The sequence below is a fragment of the Mixophyes fleayi genome, chromosome 2, assembly GCF_038048845.1.
Source record: "Mixophyes fleayi isolate aMixFle1 chromosome 2, aMixFle1.hap1, whole genome shotgun sequence".
Classification (NCBI taxonomy): domain Eukaryota; kingdom Metazoa; phylum Chordata; class Amphibia; order Anura; family Limnodynastidae; genus Mixophyes; species Mixophyes fleayi.
Window position 1 is genome coordinate 38,851,016 of NC_134403.1, and position 16,757 is coordinate 38,867,772.

Here is a 16,757-nt window from a genome sequence, read left to right on the forward strand (position 1 = left end):
TTGTTAAAAATAAACCAGTTGACATAACATAGCCTGCGTATCTAAACACATATATTATATGGATTGTGGTGCTTATAGCCAGTTACATAACTTTACTGAATCAACAGCTTCCTAACAGGGGTTTTACTGGTTAACTGACTAAATGTGCACTGACAATGAATGATAACAGTTGCTCCTGTAATGTAAGACCTAACAGATATGATTACAGTGTAAAATGCAGTACAGTGCTATTAATATACGTTGTATTACTTTACACTCAATATAGGTTTCATGTTGTATGATTTTTCATTATATGTATTTTAAGCCCAATGTATTCTTGTCTCCATATATATATATACATCTCAAATACCTATATTAGGTTTTGTATGCTATATTGAGTACTAACATTGAAGCGTAATGTGCTCCAATTGGGAACTGAGATGTAAAAAGGGAGTCGTCCTCACTGACACTAGGACATAAAAAGGACCCACAGACACGCTGATTCATACAGACTCTCACACGTGCTGTATCTAGTATACATTATTTTGGTCAATCATTTCTTCTTTCATGGTATAACTTTAATGTATTTTGTACACGGGACTTTTTCCATAAACAGAGGTCACGTTGTAGAGCAACAGAAGACTCCCTGATTACGTGAGTATGGGTTTAATTGATTTTTATGCTGAGAAAAATCGTGGAGAGTTCAAGATTTGGCTTTTTAGCTCTTCAGATACAGATTATGGTGTAGAATAAATAAAAGCATTCTTACAGTTGGTAAAGATAAGAAGTAATTGAGAAGTTTAATGGAAATTCTAATACTTTGCACATGGAGGAGCAAGATATTTTGTATGGTATAATATCCTAATCTAAAACATTCCCGACTTTTCTAGTTTCCTACAGTGCTTCTCTCGCAAGGTCACTGGCTCCGACATGGGGATCTACAAGCTGAAAGTTGCAACAGGGAAGGACCTGTGTGCTGGGACCTCTGATCAAGTTTCCATTGTTCTTGTGGGGGTCCAAGGCGAAAGTGCTAAACATCAACTACCCCATAAGTGGAATAACTTCAAACCTGGAGCAGTGAGTATCTTATAAGAGTCACAATATGGGAATAATGTTATACTACAAATAAATAGAATTAAATAAGGATTTCACTCAAACTAAAACATATTTACAGATGATGCTCTATAAGCTTATTGCTTGGCCTCTTTTAAACAGGTGAATATAAAATTTATAGGGGTCACTGACCCAAGCTTAGCCTGCTTGAAACAGGCCTAGCGGTAAGAGGAGAGAGTGGTAGTCATGGAACCATTACAGCCAATGGGAACCCCAGTGGATCCGGCAAATCCAAGGTGGTTCTTGTTATTCTTTCATTTTCTATAGAATCAGATCACTATGTTTTATTTTCAAAGATCGGAAACCAGAGAGAGTTTATAATAAGGAAACATCTTATTTAAAGTAAAATAGCAATATGTGTGGGACCGACAGTAATAAATCTTCAGAACAGTGCCGGCAAGTCATTGCTACAGTTTCTAAAATAAAACTCATATATACCATGTTACAAATATGCATGCTTTGGCTGAATAGCCTTTAAAAAAAACAACTTGTTAGTGGAAATACCATTTAAAAATTAATGTGAATATACTGAATATTTCGTTAGTCCCTACTATGTATATCTGTCATAAGCATTTTTTTCAGATATAGGAAAGTAGAACATTACATATGTTAATTATTGTGTACATTTTTAAAGGTCTCATAAACAATTATATTACGCAGTGGATAGACCCCAGAAGGGCTACTGTTCTTGTATATAACTTAAAAAGGTCTAGCCTAACCCTTAAACCATTCTGTATCCAATGAAATAAGAAACAATTCATAAAAAACACAAGTTAGGATTTAAAGAAAAGTAAAAACAACTACATATATTCTATTGGAATTCTACCCCCTTGTACGACTTGTCATGAAGAAATGTTAGAATGTTTTATATTTGATTGTTTCTTTAATTAATTCATATAATGGAATTCCCTGATAACTACATGTTAAACATATAAACCAAGACGTCTGCAAAATATGCAATTTTCTATAAAAATGCTATTACCATTGTTATATACTTGTCTATGTCCACAAGGTCCCTGAACTCTATTGGAAAAAAAACTATCACATCTCCTTGTATAAATGGGACACTCATGGTCTACCCTAGTGAGGATTCTAGACTTATTCCATGCAAGTTTTTTAAGGCTCTACTCTGCTTTTCTAGGTAACTGACTTTGATGTTAACATTGAGGAAGATCTGGGAGAGCTCCTGCTGATTCGGCTGTCAACAGAGCACTACAAAAAATTTAATATGGATGCCTGGTACTGCCGGTATGTTGACGTGACCTGTCCCAATGGTCAACTCTACCAGTTCCCTTTCTATCGGTGGATCCCTGCCTTTACTACTGTGGAGATCCCAGAGGGGAAGGGTGAGTTGGAATTTATTGCAGGACTTGGATATAGATAGGAACGCTTACCCAACTTATACTTTAGTAATTAATGCATCACAAAATCACTAATATAAGTCGCTCCACTTGAATGTTAGTGCACAGGACTAGATATTACAGAGCTGAGAAGACTGGCTCTATGTAGAATTGCTGCTCAGCACAGGAGTACATGTCACACTATAATTGTGAAGGTTTCCATGTGGGGACTATCTGGTACTTAAAGAGATGGTTTAGCCATGTGAGACATGTCACATTTACTTAATTACAATAAAAACTGTACTGGTGGTTGTTGGAGGCTGTGTCATGACAAATTCTCTCTTTCAGGAATTATATTATCTGGGAAAACTGATCCTATTCTTCAGCAACAACGGAAAGTAGAACTGGAGAAGGAGAGAGAAACACACAAGTGAGTGACCAATGTACATGAAGTAATGTTTTGTTTACCTGCTGCCTATGGAAAAATGTCTTGTCTTCCAGGGGAGAGGAGATTCACTTACAATTTTAGATTTTTTGAAAACTGGGACACAAGTAATACTTGCCACAGTATATATATATATATATATATATATATATATATATATACAATCAAAATAGAAGATATATCTGGCGCTAATCACCACAGCGTGACAATTTTGAATTAAAATAATATAGTATCAGTCCCACATATAAAATCCATAAAAATCACTTTACTTTTGTAAGAGTGGCAGCCTCAGTAGCCTGAAACCAGATGGTTGGTCCGGACGGATGCAATGCTGTAATACAAAGACAGGCAGGGCGCCTCTAAGTGGAATATCAAATATACAAGGTGGAAATGCGTAATAATATGCGTACCGTAAGGTAAGCAGCAATGGGTTTCCTGGAAAAAATGGAGCAGTCTCTGCTGTTCTTATAGTCCTCCAAATCTCCACCAATCAGTCATACAATATAAAAAGGAGCAAACATAGTGTAACACTGAAATGTAATTGGTAAGGGCCGTTCACCAAATACCCCACAATCCTATGGAGTGTCTGAGATTATTGTCTCAGATTATCATATACAGGACACCCAAATGAGTGCAACAAATATGTAATAAAATCTGCGTACCAAAAATCATGTAGATCTCACGTCTAGGAACTTAAGACATATGCAACATCAATGACTTCACAGTCCCAGCTTAGACTAACACTAATCAGTGTCCTCTTTCCATTAGGATGTCACTTTGCAAAGAGAATGCTATTAAACGGGTTGCACTGATAACTGTTATCTGCAACCCGTTTAATAGCATTCTCTTTGCAAAGTGACATCCTAATGGAAAGAGGACACTGATTAGTGTTAGTCGAAGCTGGGACTGTGAAGTCATTGATGTTGCATATGTCTTAAGTACCTAGACGTGAGATCTACATGATTTTTGGTACGCAGATTTTATTACATATTTGTTGCACTCATTTGGGTGTCCTGTATATGATAATCTGAGACAATAATCTCAGACACTCCATAGGATTGTGGGGTATTTGGTGAACGGCCCTTACCAATTACATTTCAGTGTTACACTATGTTTGCTCCTTTTTATATTGTATGACTGATTGGTGGAGATTTGGAGGACTATAAGAACAGCAGAGACTGCTCCATTTTTTCCTGGAAACCCATTGCTGCTTACCTTACGGTACGCATATTATTACGCATTTCCACCTTGTATGTATATATATATATATATATATATATATATATATATATATATATATATATATATATATATATATATATGTAACCAAGTATGTTACCTGGTGCCTTATTCCAACCAATCATTTGTTTGCTTTTAATTTATAAACTATACTAGATAAATGACACAATCTGATTAATCAGTATGAGCTGTAGCATATATTACTTGTACACCAATTTTCAAAAAATCAAAAAGTTTTAAGTGAATCTCCCATCTATATATATATATATATATTGTATATCCATTAGAGATAAGCAGTCGGGTTCGGAGATATCTGACAGGTCCATATTTTGGGTTTCCGAGTCGACCAAGCCATGACTCGGTCTTGAGTGCCAAACTCTTATTTGAATCAAGTCAAAACACCATTTCTGGTAAAATTTTGGTTCTCATGAGTTGGGTCGATATCTTCTATATAGAGCCCTCCCACCACTGTTTTAATTTGCCATTTTCGAAGTGATAGTATATGGGTCGGTGGTTTGCTGCAATTCTGTGCTCAAAAAAAATCGCTTGTACAGGGTTGGACAGGGTGAAAGAAGCAATTTATAATGCAAAAACTGTGATTTTATTGCAGAAATGTAGAGTTTATTTAGAGATCAGTCTGCTGGAATTGTCTGCTGATCAATTGTGTGAGAGAGTGAAGAGTAGACAAGCAGTGTCTACTGGTTGTTTTAATAATATAGTATAGTATATATGGTATAGACAAGCAAGGTGCTGTATGACTGTGAGCAGCACATGCCAAAAAACAAATATATTTCTTGTTTTTAAAGAAAATGTAAATAGCTAACTTTCCATTCACCACCCACAGTGGCAAAAAGGACTCAGACTATGCCCAGATTTTGCTAGTAGGGGTCCTGTTACTTCTGACACCCATACTAGAATGCCTATTGAAAAAGCGTGCCCAACACAGTCATGTATCTTCCATAACTTCCCCTGCACCACTTTCTCACTCAGAATACAAGTCTGTCACCTCTAAAACAGCCACATCAATACATGAAATGAACACTCAGGCTGAAGAACAACTTGGGCATCTAAAGGTATCATGGATACCTTTAGACGCCATAAGTGTTATATGCAAGTCTGATATCAGATTCTGACACTGTAATTATAGAGCAGCTTTCTTCTGAAATGTCTCAAACATTTGCAAATGTGAGTATAAGTAGTAATGATGATGATTTAGACTAATAAATTGAGGATGCTACTTTGGAACTTACAAACATACAAGAGGATGAGGGAAATAATTGTGGATCTAAAAATGAATGTGTTGTACTTGTACATGATAATGAGGAGAATGATGATGATTGTGTCAAAGTACAGAAGCCACCAATGGTACCACCTCATGCCCATGATAAGCGCATTGTCATGCCAGGGCATTAGACTCAAAATATAACCTCTTGTATTTGGAAATGTTTTCATCCCAACCCAGACAACATTTGTTAAGTAAACTGCAGCCTTCGTGGTGCCACAGTAAGTAGATGTAGGGACGTTGATAATCTAGGCACCTCCTCCCTGTTATGTCACTTGCAGCGAGTTCATTCAAGAAGTTTTTCAAATGGGAAATCGTGTGTAGTAACAAACAGCCCAGCATCAGCTAGCAGCCGAATGAATGGCCACCTAATGCAGTCTTCACCGTCAATACCTTCATCAAGTTCTTAATTTTTCAGCATCAAATTTTCCAATTCAAACTGACTCCCCTAAAGCAATCCATGATTTCCAAGAGACATTCTTGTGCACTACAGCTGCTGCTGAGGGTGATACTTCTATACAGACAGGTACCAAGAAGAATATGCAAAGTTATAAACAACAATTGTCTGTGAAGCTAGGGTTTTACAAAAGGAACTAAGCATAACAGTCAGCATCCTGTTGCACATTGGATCACTGAAGCCATGATAGCTATGTTAGCATTGGATTTGAGTCCATTTCCCACCATCAATGCATCAGGTTTTAGCTGATTAGTGGAGGTCCACATTATCAAATTTCATCTCGTTTCCACTTCTGACAAACAGCGATTCCTCAGCTGTGTCGGGAGGTTGAAGAAACAATAGGTTGGACACTAAAAAATGCCATTGTACCAACTATTTACTTAACTATGGATATGTGGAAAAGCAGCACTGGTAAAACAAAAGACTAGATGACCATGACAGCCCACTGGCTGGGAGCAGCATTCGCCAAAAAACAAATATATTTCTTGCATTTAAAAACCTGTTATTCAGTCTGAATGCAATTGTGTGAGGGGCATTATAAGAGACATCTTTAGTAGTAAGCAGCCCCAAAACAGGGTGTTCTTTGACTCTGAGGAGCACCCCCCGTCACAGAAAAAAATAAAACATCTAAAAAGGATATTTTTGAAGAACATATTGTCTAAATTTGAATTATATTGCGGAGCAGCGTCAGAAGAATCGTAAGGTAACATTCCCTCCTTTCCCTATCTCATTGGGCATCACCTGGTGTGGTCGCAGCTGCAAGTAGCTCCAACTTCAAGTAACTTTACTCAGTCCACAGATCAGGAGCATCCCAGTACCAGTGTCAGCAGTAGTAGTGCTTTTTCGACCTCTACTAGTGTGGAAGTCGAAAAATTGGATGAAGTAAACCAAATTGATTAATTTTGTTTTACCATGCGATTGTGATTAATACGCCACGTGTTATGACGCAATTGCACGGGTTCATTAAACACACATTTACATTTGCACTTACACTTGTAAATAATACACATTTGTTAAGGTTCCAATCCACATTTATTTATTGGTAAAATGTATTAGATTGTTTATTTATGCATAGATAATACTATAGTAAAGGTATTTATGGTTCAGGTGTTTTAAAATGTAAAGAGTTTGGTCTCATATTAAAGCTTATTTCTCCAGCATTAACCCGTTTTGGACAGAGTAGCGATCGCAAGTCTTAGTCATACAAGTCCCAGCATGCTTTGCCAGTAGATAACCATGAGATAGGTGGCAAGGCATGCTGGGATTGTAGTTTCACATCACCTGGAGAGCCGCAGGTTGCCTACCCCTGGTCTATGTGGTCGACATCTAGACTTTACTTTGGTCGACATTAGGAAAGTTGACAACATTAGTTTGACAGTTCAAGTGTCGACACTATTAGGTCGTCAATTCACATTGTCAACAGTATTATTGAGGTAAACAATTCAAATTTAGAGTGGTAGAGTGGTTTGTGTTAAGGTTAGGGATATTATGGTCAACCTAAAAATACTGTCTACATTTGAATTGTCTACCTAATAAAACTGTCGATGTCATCAATGTCGACTTTGCAACCATATCTATATTATAGCTTTGACATTTAAAAGTAGATCATATCTGTTGAACATATGTATCACACCCAACAAGAAGTAGTAGGGTAGTGGAATTCCACACTTCATAGATTATATATATTCTCATGTTTTGTTTCCAAATATAAATGTTTTGTTTCTAAATATAAACAGAAGGTCTGTGAATCAGTAAATGCATTGTTGATGTATGATTGGCTTATATGAATGTATTCTATAGCATATACTTACTTTGTGTCCTGCAGGTGGAAAGTCTATGCAGAAGGTGCCCCTCACTGCATCGATGTAGAAAAGGCTACGGATCTGCCAGCTAATGACCAGTTCTCCTTCCTAAAACGGACCAGCTTTGGCTACACTTTGATATCTACGTATGTATCTAGTCTGAGAAGACTACAACCTAGTCATAAAACTGTAATGACCCCTGAATCCCAAACCTGACTCTTATTACTATTTATACATTAACGTCTACCTCTGTGGGGTTAGCTGGTATGTTTTAAGGTTCTAATCTATCTGTTGTGTGCAGACATATAACTGAGCTTTCAAAGTCTGCTGCTCAGTTCACAGGTGAGAAACAGTACAAGGTAGAATCTTCATCATCATCAGCTATTTATATAGTGCTACTAATTATGCAGCGCTGTACAGAGAACTCACTCACATCAGTTCCTGCCCCATTTGGAGCTTACAGTCTAAATTCCCTAACACACACACACACACACACACACACACAGACAGAGAGAGAATAGGATCAATTTGAAAGCATCTAATTAGCCTATTAGTTTGTTTTTGGAATGTGGAAGGAAACCGGAGCACCTGGAGGAAATCCACGCAAACACAGAGAGAACATACAAACTCCCCACAGATAAGGCCATGGTCAGGAATTGAACTCATGACCCCATTGCTGTAAGGCAGAAGTGCTAACCACTAAGCCACCATGAATCTTATGATTTAATGTTACAAATACTCATGAAGAAAGTATATTTCTACATGGATATCATTAATGGTGAAGTGCTAACAAAGATAGTGACCAGGATTATTGATCCCTATGTAAAATACTGGAAAAGTAATAATAAATAATATTTATGAGGGGCACTCCTAACATAATTGATACAGATCAATAGAAATTTAGGTGTGTGAATAGTTCCAGATTATGATCCCCCTATCAGAGACGGTCATAGAATTCTATATGTCGTCATTAAGGACAGAAAGATACATAAAAAAATCTAACTTATTTTGTACCCATAAAATGTTGCAATGTTAAGAAGAGAAATATTCTAATATTAAAATAATTGAGTGTTCATAGGGCGTCATTTCAAATATGGACCTAAAATGTGAGTAATATGGGAATTATATGGAATTGGACCCAACTATATGAGCCATACAATCTCTACTGTTGCGATTAAATGTAACTTTTTTGAGACACTTAATATAAGTATTAGTTTTCGAACCCCGGAGGGGAATGTATTTTGAACTGTAACATTGGTAAGAGTACTTCTGTCTATCCACTAATAATTGTGGTTTTGTGGTTGGGTACAATCCCATATAGTTTCCATGTTACTCACCTTTTAGGTCAGTGGTTCCCAAACTTTTGCAGTTCGCGGCACCCTTAGAGTCTCCAAAAATTTTTCAAGGCACCCCTCCAAAAAAATTACCGAGCAGTCCCGTTTTATAAGTAGTCAAAAAGACGTAATAAGTATTTAGGTCAGAACAGAAATACTTATTTAGTTGTATACAAAAATAATACACATAAATCCAAGGGAAAAGAATTTATTTATGTATATGTTTTTCAATTATATTTCTGTCAAAGAATAATTTACAGCTAACACACTCTTTGCCCCCTGCATCCACACACACAGTGCCCCCTGCATCCACACACACAGTGCCCCCTGCATCCACACACACACACACACACACACACACACTGTGCCCCCACGCTCTGCCCCCTCAGCCTCTGTCCCCTCAGCCTGCTCTGTCCCCTCAGCCCGCTCTGTCCCTTCAGATCGCTCTGTCCCCTCTGCCCGCTCTGTCCCCTCAGCATCTGCCCGCTCTGTCCCCTCAGCCTCTGCCCGCTCTGTCCCCTCAGCATCTGCCCCTTGCTGTGCCCTCAGCATCTGCCCCTTGCTGTGCCCTCAGCATCTGCCCCTTGCTGTGACCTCAGCCTCTGCCCGCTCTGTCCCCTCAGCATCTGCCCCTTGCTGTGCCCTCAGCCTCTGCCCGCTCTGTCCCCTCAGCATCTGCCCCTCGCTGTGCCCTCAGCATCTGCCCGCTCTGTCCCCTCAGCATATGCCCGCTCTGTCCCCTCAGCATCTGCCCGCTCTGTTTCCTCAGCATCTGCCCGCTCTGTCCCCTCAGCCTCTGCCCCTCGCTGTGCCCCCGCCGTGGACAGGAAGAAAAAAAAACTACTTACCAATCCAGCGGCGCCTGGGACCCAGCATCCTCCTCCTTCCTCGTTTCTCACTGAATGCCGGGCGTGACGTCACACCCGGCATTCAGTGAAAAACGAGGAAGGAGGAAGGAGGAGGATGCTGGGTCCCGGGCGCCGCCGGATTGGTAAGTCGTTTTTTTTTCTTTTTCCTTCCTCTTCTTCCTGTTCACGGCACCCCTGTGACAGTGCCGCGGCACCCCTGGGAGCCGCGGCGCACAGTTTGGGAACCTAGGTTTTAGGTCCATATTTGACTTTAGGCTCGGTTCGGTACTTGGATCTGCTATGTTCGAGTGTGTTCGGTTCTCGGGGAACCGAGTGTGAGCATCTCTAATCTGTGTCTCTTATGTTAGGATTGCCCCTCATAAATAGTATATCCTCTTTTTTTTAGTATCTTAGTAGCGTGTGTGTATGTATGCGTGTGCGCTCCTGTATATGTGTAATATATATATAGCACATCAATTCCTGTAAAACAAGATTGGAAACCAGCACTCCATATAAAAATACGCTTTATTATTACTTTTAAAGTCCATTATATTATCCATGGCATGAAATCAGATAAAAAGAATTCAGCAGCATGTCAGAAAAAGACGGAAACAACATAATTGTTTCACAAAATGCTCATCTTGTGCTGGTGTTCATGGAACAGAGCTCATGATAGCGTATGTCATAAAATACCCAACGGCCGTTCCGGTGCTCCTATGGCACCTTTATCTTTATTATTAGCAACCCTTGATAAAGGTGCCATAGGAGCACTGAAATGGCCATTGGATATTTTATGGCATACACGATCATAAGCTCTGTTCCATGAACACCAGCACAAGATGAGTATTTTGTGAGACAATTATGCTGTTTATCTTTATTTATTTTTTTTACATTCTGCTGAATTGTTTTTATCTGATTTGCTGCCATGGATGATATAATGGAATATATATATATATATATATATATATATATATATATATATATATATATATATATATATATATATATACACACACACACACACACACAACACATGCATGCACACACTATAGAGGGAAGACCCTATATACTGTACATACTAATCATTGTTTGATCTATTATTCTAAGGGGACTATTTTTATATATATATATATATATATATATATATATATATATATATATATATATATATATATATATATATGAAAAGTAATTATTGAACAACTGGTATCATCTAGTCCGATGGGAGGTATCCAGAAGTCACAGAAGAAGGTTTCTGTAAGCCCCACTGATGGGATTTTCAACTTGTCTAATCATGAATTAAGTAAATCTGAGATGAGCATACTCAACAAGGGGCTATCATTTGCCCCTACAAAACATCTTAATAAATTCCAAATGTTTATTGATGTACAAAAATATGTCCGTAAACTAACATTGAAGAGATATTTTGTCAAACATGATACGGCCTGTCTAAAGAATTTTGAATCACCTTCCAAATCAGACTTAAAATTACCATCTAAGTTTTATCCGTTAGAATCAAAAAGTAGCCATTTACATATTTTTCAAGATCTTGTAACTCAGGACCTTTGCTATTCTGAGAATGCCAATATGAGCTACGATAATCTTACTCAATTGGAGAAACAAGCTTTAAATGATTTACATACTAATGAAAACATAGTTATAAAATCGGCAGATAAGGGGGGAGGGACAGTAATCCTTAATCGATCTGACTATGTAGCGGAAGCACATAGATTACTAGGCGACCATTCATCCTATCATTAACAAGCGATCCTACTCAAGAGTATGTAGATTCATTACGGATAATATTATGTAGAGGACTCTATGATAACATCATAAAAAAGAGGAATTTCAATTTTTGTTTACGTCTAGTCCCGTGATTCTTATTTTTTACTATCTTCCGAAAGTCCACAAGGACCCAATAAAACCACCGGGTCGCCCCATAATATCTGGCATTGATTCTTTGACCTCAAATGCATCAAAATATGTGGACGTCTTTCTGAATAAATATGTAATTACCCTAGAATCATATCTTAGGGACACGAATAATGTCCTTCAGATATTACAAGATTTTAAATGGGAGAGTAGTTTTTTCTGGGTCACAGTCGATGTCCAATCTCTATACACGTCGATCCAGCATGAGAAGGGCATCAGTTTTTGTAGGAAAATTCTGGACAAAGATTTGTCCATCTCAGCTAAACATAAGGATTTTATTTGTGACCTTATTTACTTAATTTTGTCTCACAATTATTTTAGTTTTTTGGAGTCTTTCTATTTACAAACGTGTGGCACGGCCATGGGTACAGCATTTGCGCCGAGTTTTGCCAACCTCCATATGGGGAGTTGGGAAAACAAGTATATATACCAGTGTAGCGCTTATTTGGATAAGAATAAATTATATAAACGCTACATTGATGATATTTTAATTGTTTGGAGTGGCAATTTGGAAGAATTTGGAGAATTCATGGAGTACCTTGGTAGTAATGAGTATAACCTTAAGTTTACTTACAATATCAGTAACATACAGGTTGAATATTTAGATCTAATTCTCACATCAGAGAACACCAGAATTGTCTCAAAGAACTATATTAAAAAAGTGGATACAAATAGCTATCTCCACTATAAAAGCTGCCACCAAAAAAAGTGGAAAAATAACATACCCTTTTCACAATTCAATAGACTTAAACGCAATTGTAGCAATAATAGGGACTTTGAAGAACAGCTTACAATATATGCCAATAGATTTAGGGAGAGAGGATATCCCAGTGAATTAATTGAGGAAGCCGTCGATAAAATCAAAGGACGAGATTGATCCGAAACTCTTAAATATACAATAAAACAAACAAAAAACAAAATGGTCCCTTTTATAACAGAGTTTAATAAAAGTGAGAACATTATCACATCAACACTCAATAAGCATTGGGGTATCTTAAAGAGAGACCCGATCCTATCTAGGATTCTTCCAGAAAAACCAATGATAGTTTTTAGAAAGAATAGAAATTTGAAGGAATTGTTGGCTCCGAGTTTATTATCCAATACATCTGGGATGCAAAAACCGGCCACTTTTCTTCCAGACATTGTAGGATCCTTCAGGTGTAATCATTGCAACATATGTAAATATCTCAATCCAGCTAAAACATATTTCATGAATTTTAACAACAGTAGGAAATATGTCATCAAACAACGTATGGATTGTCTGACATCCTCCGTTATTTACATGTTAGAATGTTCATGTCAGCTGAGATACGTAGGAAAAACTAAACGCCCACTTACAATCCGTATTCAGGAACATGTTCGCAATATTAAACACAGAATGGAGAGTCACTCTGTCTCTAGGCACTTCTCCCAGGCACACAATGGAGACCCTAGTTGCCTTAGATTTCTGGCACTAGAAAAGGTCTCATTGTCTGTCAGGGGAGGAGATCTCCAACAAAAACTATCATGCCGTGAAATGTTCTGGATTTTCAAACTGGGTACACTTATTCCAGCAGGACTTAATGAGAACTACGAAATAGCCCCTTTTTTGTAGTTACTCATGTTTCGGTAACCCCTCTCCCGTTTTTCTGTTATATTTCATCTCAGATCCAATGTAACCTTTTTCTATTTCTCCCCCAATACCAATATCACATTGATGATAATCATTCTTGAATTGTTTCAGATATTTCAAAAATTTATTTTATTTTTTATCTAGACACCATGTAGTTCTCGTGGTTGATTATAGTTCTAGTGATACTTTAGTACTCGAGTACACTGTGGATTGTAGTCATTCGTAGAAATGACGTTAGGGTTATTATGTTGCATATTAAGATAATAGCACTATTCACCTATTTTGCACTATGAAAGAATTCATCTAGACACCCATTTTTGATATCTCATTAGTGTCATTAGATGGATGAAACAGATAGTCTCTACACTTTATTATTATTAAAAAAAATAGTATTTTTTTATATATGTTCACAGATTACAAAATAAAAGATAGGATATAGTATTTGTGATTTAAGAATGATCACTGAAATGTATCTTGTGGATCCTTAAGATTCTATTTATTGTTTTATTTATGTTTATTTCACTTCCGTTTTTGTTGCTCTATGTATTTGTATTGATAAAGCTATTTCTGTTTTCTGCGCATGCGCGATGATGGGCTCACGCCGCGCATATGCTAACATAGTTTGGCTCTGTTATAAATAACTTGAGCTTATGTGCCATGTAAATATCAAAAGAAGAGGTCATGCAATCATGGGGGACTCTCTTTATTAATTTATTTATTAATTTGTTTAGTTTACCACTTCCGTGTCTGTTTGTTCTCTGCTCTTGTAATAATAAAGCTATTTTTACGTTCGGCGCATGCGCGATAAGTGGCGGTCAACGTGCATGGGCAAATTAACGAGGCTGTGTTATAAATAGCCACAACAGGTAGTACATGTATATTTTATGCTCCTGATGAAGTCTTGAGTGGTGCAAGACGAAACGCGTTGAGCTGTATCCAGTGTGTTTTCCAATACCTCATGTGAGTGCTTTTATTATATTTTATTAAATTTTTATATGCATACCAAAATATCTTCCGTTTTTTCAATCTTATGCATTTTCGCCATCTGGATGAGGTTGTGACTGTGAAGTCATTGGTGTTGCACACGTTTTAATATCCTTCAGAAGTGGGACACTTCATGATATCTGGTACGCAGATTCTGATGTTTTTTTCTGCACTCATATGGGTGTCCTGTAAATCAGTAATTTGGGACATCAATCCCACACACCCCATAGGACTGTGGGGAATTTGGTGATATTGCCCTTATTAAGAATATTACAGTGTTATACTATGTCCGTTTTTTCTGCATTATTGTACTGATCGGTGGAGATCTAGAGGATTACAAGCACAGTAAAGACTACTCCACTATCTCCTAAAGACCCATCACTGTCTACCTCACGGTACGCATGCTATTGTTCTATTCCACGTTGTATATTTGATATTACACTCAGAGGCGCCCTGCTTGTTCTTTTGTTACAGCATATATATATATATATATATATATATATATATATATATATGAAAAGTAATTATTGAACAACTGGTATAATCTAGTCTGATGGGTTTGCTTTTATTTAATCCATATGTAATTCAGAATGTGCATAACTGACTTATTGCATGAACGCGAGCTGATACTTTTTTGTGATTTCGGTGGGTATGTATCACTCTACCATGTTACCTAGGAATCATTAATCTTTTTACAATATCTAGATCTCCACTTTAAATTCTGTGAATGCATTGCAGCACATCTATATGTGTTTACCCTGAGCTATTGACCCTTATGCTTACAAAACATCAGGTGGTTCTAGACTAATTCATAGTAGTTACGGAAATAGGTAAAAATGAAGAATTTAATTTTTACCTGGTGTTATGTTTCTTCTAACAGTCTGTTCAAAGGAAATTGCCTAGTATACTTACCAAGATCGTCCTAGTTTCAATGTGCCCCCCTTTATTTTGAACTCTCCTATACATATGTGACTTTTTATATCTGTTTGCTAAGCTCAATATAATTACAAATATACCATGTACAAGTTTAGTGATAATAGCTGGGTATAGTGAGCTTTGCTTCATATAACTTTGTTCCTGAAGATGCACTGAAGCAAGAGTTTATAAATGCCAACATAAATACATTTATTAATAGTAATTATTCAATACCATCTCTTCACCACTAATCTAGACTGTGATCAGATGTCAGGGCCGGACTGGGACTAAAAATCAGCCCTGGCATTTAAATTACACAGGCCCACCTGAGGCCCAGTAGGAAAGAAATAGTGTGAGGTTTCCCTTTACAAGGCAGCGCCGCTTTAAATTTAAGCTGCGAAGACGTCGATCTCCCGCGAGTTGAGAAAAACGGGGTATGATACATTTACCCCCTGGTGTTTAATCAATACAACCCATGTTTTATAATTAGGCCTCCCTCCAGTCTAAACATTAAAATACTAGTATTCACATTTAATAAACCTATATACCTCCCTCCAAACAACCCCAACAATAAATTAAATCGCATTTACGTTTAAGAAATATACCTATTTCCCACAACCATCACTGCCATGAAATAATTCCTATTCACATTTAATAAATAGACGTTATTTTTTTCCCAAACAGCCCTACTTTCAATTAATAGCCCCCAAATCATATTATGCCAGAAGAGTGCCCCAGTTCGTACAATAGTATGCCCAATTGATATTATACCACAATACTGCCCCCAGTTGATATTATGCCACAATAGTGCCCCCAAATCATATTGTGCCATACAGTAGTGCCTCCAAATCCTGTGTGGCATCCTGGCTCTTCTCACCCCCCCTGGGTGGCATCCTGGCTCTTCTCCCCCCCCTCTGAGTGGCATTCTCCTGTCTCTTCTCCCCCGCTGAGTGGCATCCTGTCTCTTATCCCCCCCCATCTCCTGAGTGGCATCCTGTCTCTTATTCCCTTCCCCCTCGAGTGGCATACTGTTTCTTACCCCCCCACCGAGTGGCATACTGTCATGTCTCTTATTTCCACCCCCCTAGTGGCATACTGTTTCTTATTATCCCCCCCCGAGTGGCATACTGTCTTGTCTCTTATTTCCCCCCTCCAGTGGCATACTGTTTCTTATTATTCCCCCCCCCCCCTGAGTGGCATACTGTCTTGTCTCTTATTTCCCCCCCAGTGGCATATTGTTTCTTATTATTCCCCCCCTCCCCCGAGTGGCATACTGTCATGTCTCTTATTCCCCCTCAGTGGCATACTGTTTCTTATTATTCCCCCCCCCCGCCCCCGAGTGGCATACTGTCTTGTCTCTTATTTCCCCCCCCAGTGGCATACTGTTTCTTATTATTCCCCCCCATGTGGCATACTGTCTTGTCTCTTATATCCCCCCGTGGCATCCATTCACTTCTCCCCGTTTTCTATGTACA

General features: G+C 38.0%; 1 protein-coding gene across 1 annotated transcript in view; it reads left to right on the plus strand.

Moving 5' to 3' along the window:
- The first annotated feature begins 470 nt into the window (after positions 1–470).
- LOC142140864 (hydroperoxide isomerase ALOXE3-like) overlaps positions 471–16,757 on the plus strand; it is a 34,817-nt gene continuing 18,530 nt past the window's right edge. The window contains exons 1-5 of the mRNA XM_075198824.1: positions 471–633; positions 870–1,056; positions 2,234–2,438; positions 2,781–2,862; positions 7,681–7,803. Of these exons, the coding sequence (XP_075054925.1) occupies positions 910–1,056; positions 2,234–2,438; positions 2,781–2,862; positions 7,681–7,803 (557 nt within the window). The 5' untranslated portion in view covers positions 471–633; positions 870–909. The remainder of the gene's footprint in view (positions 634–869; positions 1,057–2,233; positions 2,439–2,780; positions 2,863–7,680; positions 7,804–16,757) is intronic.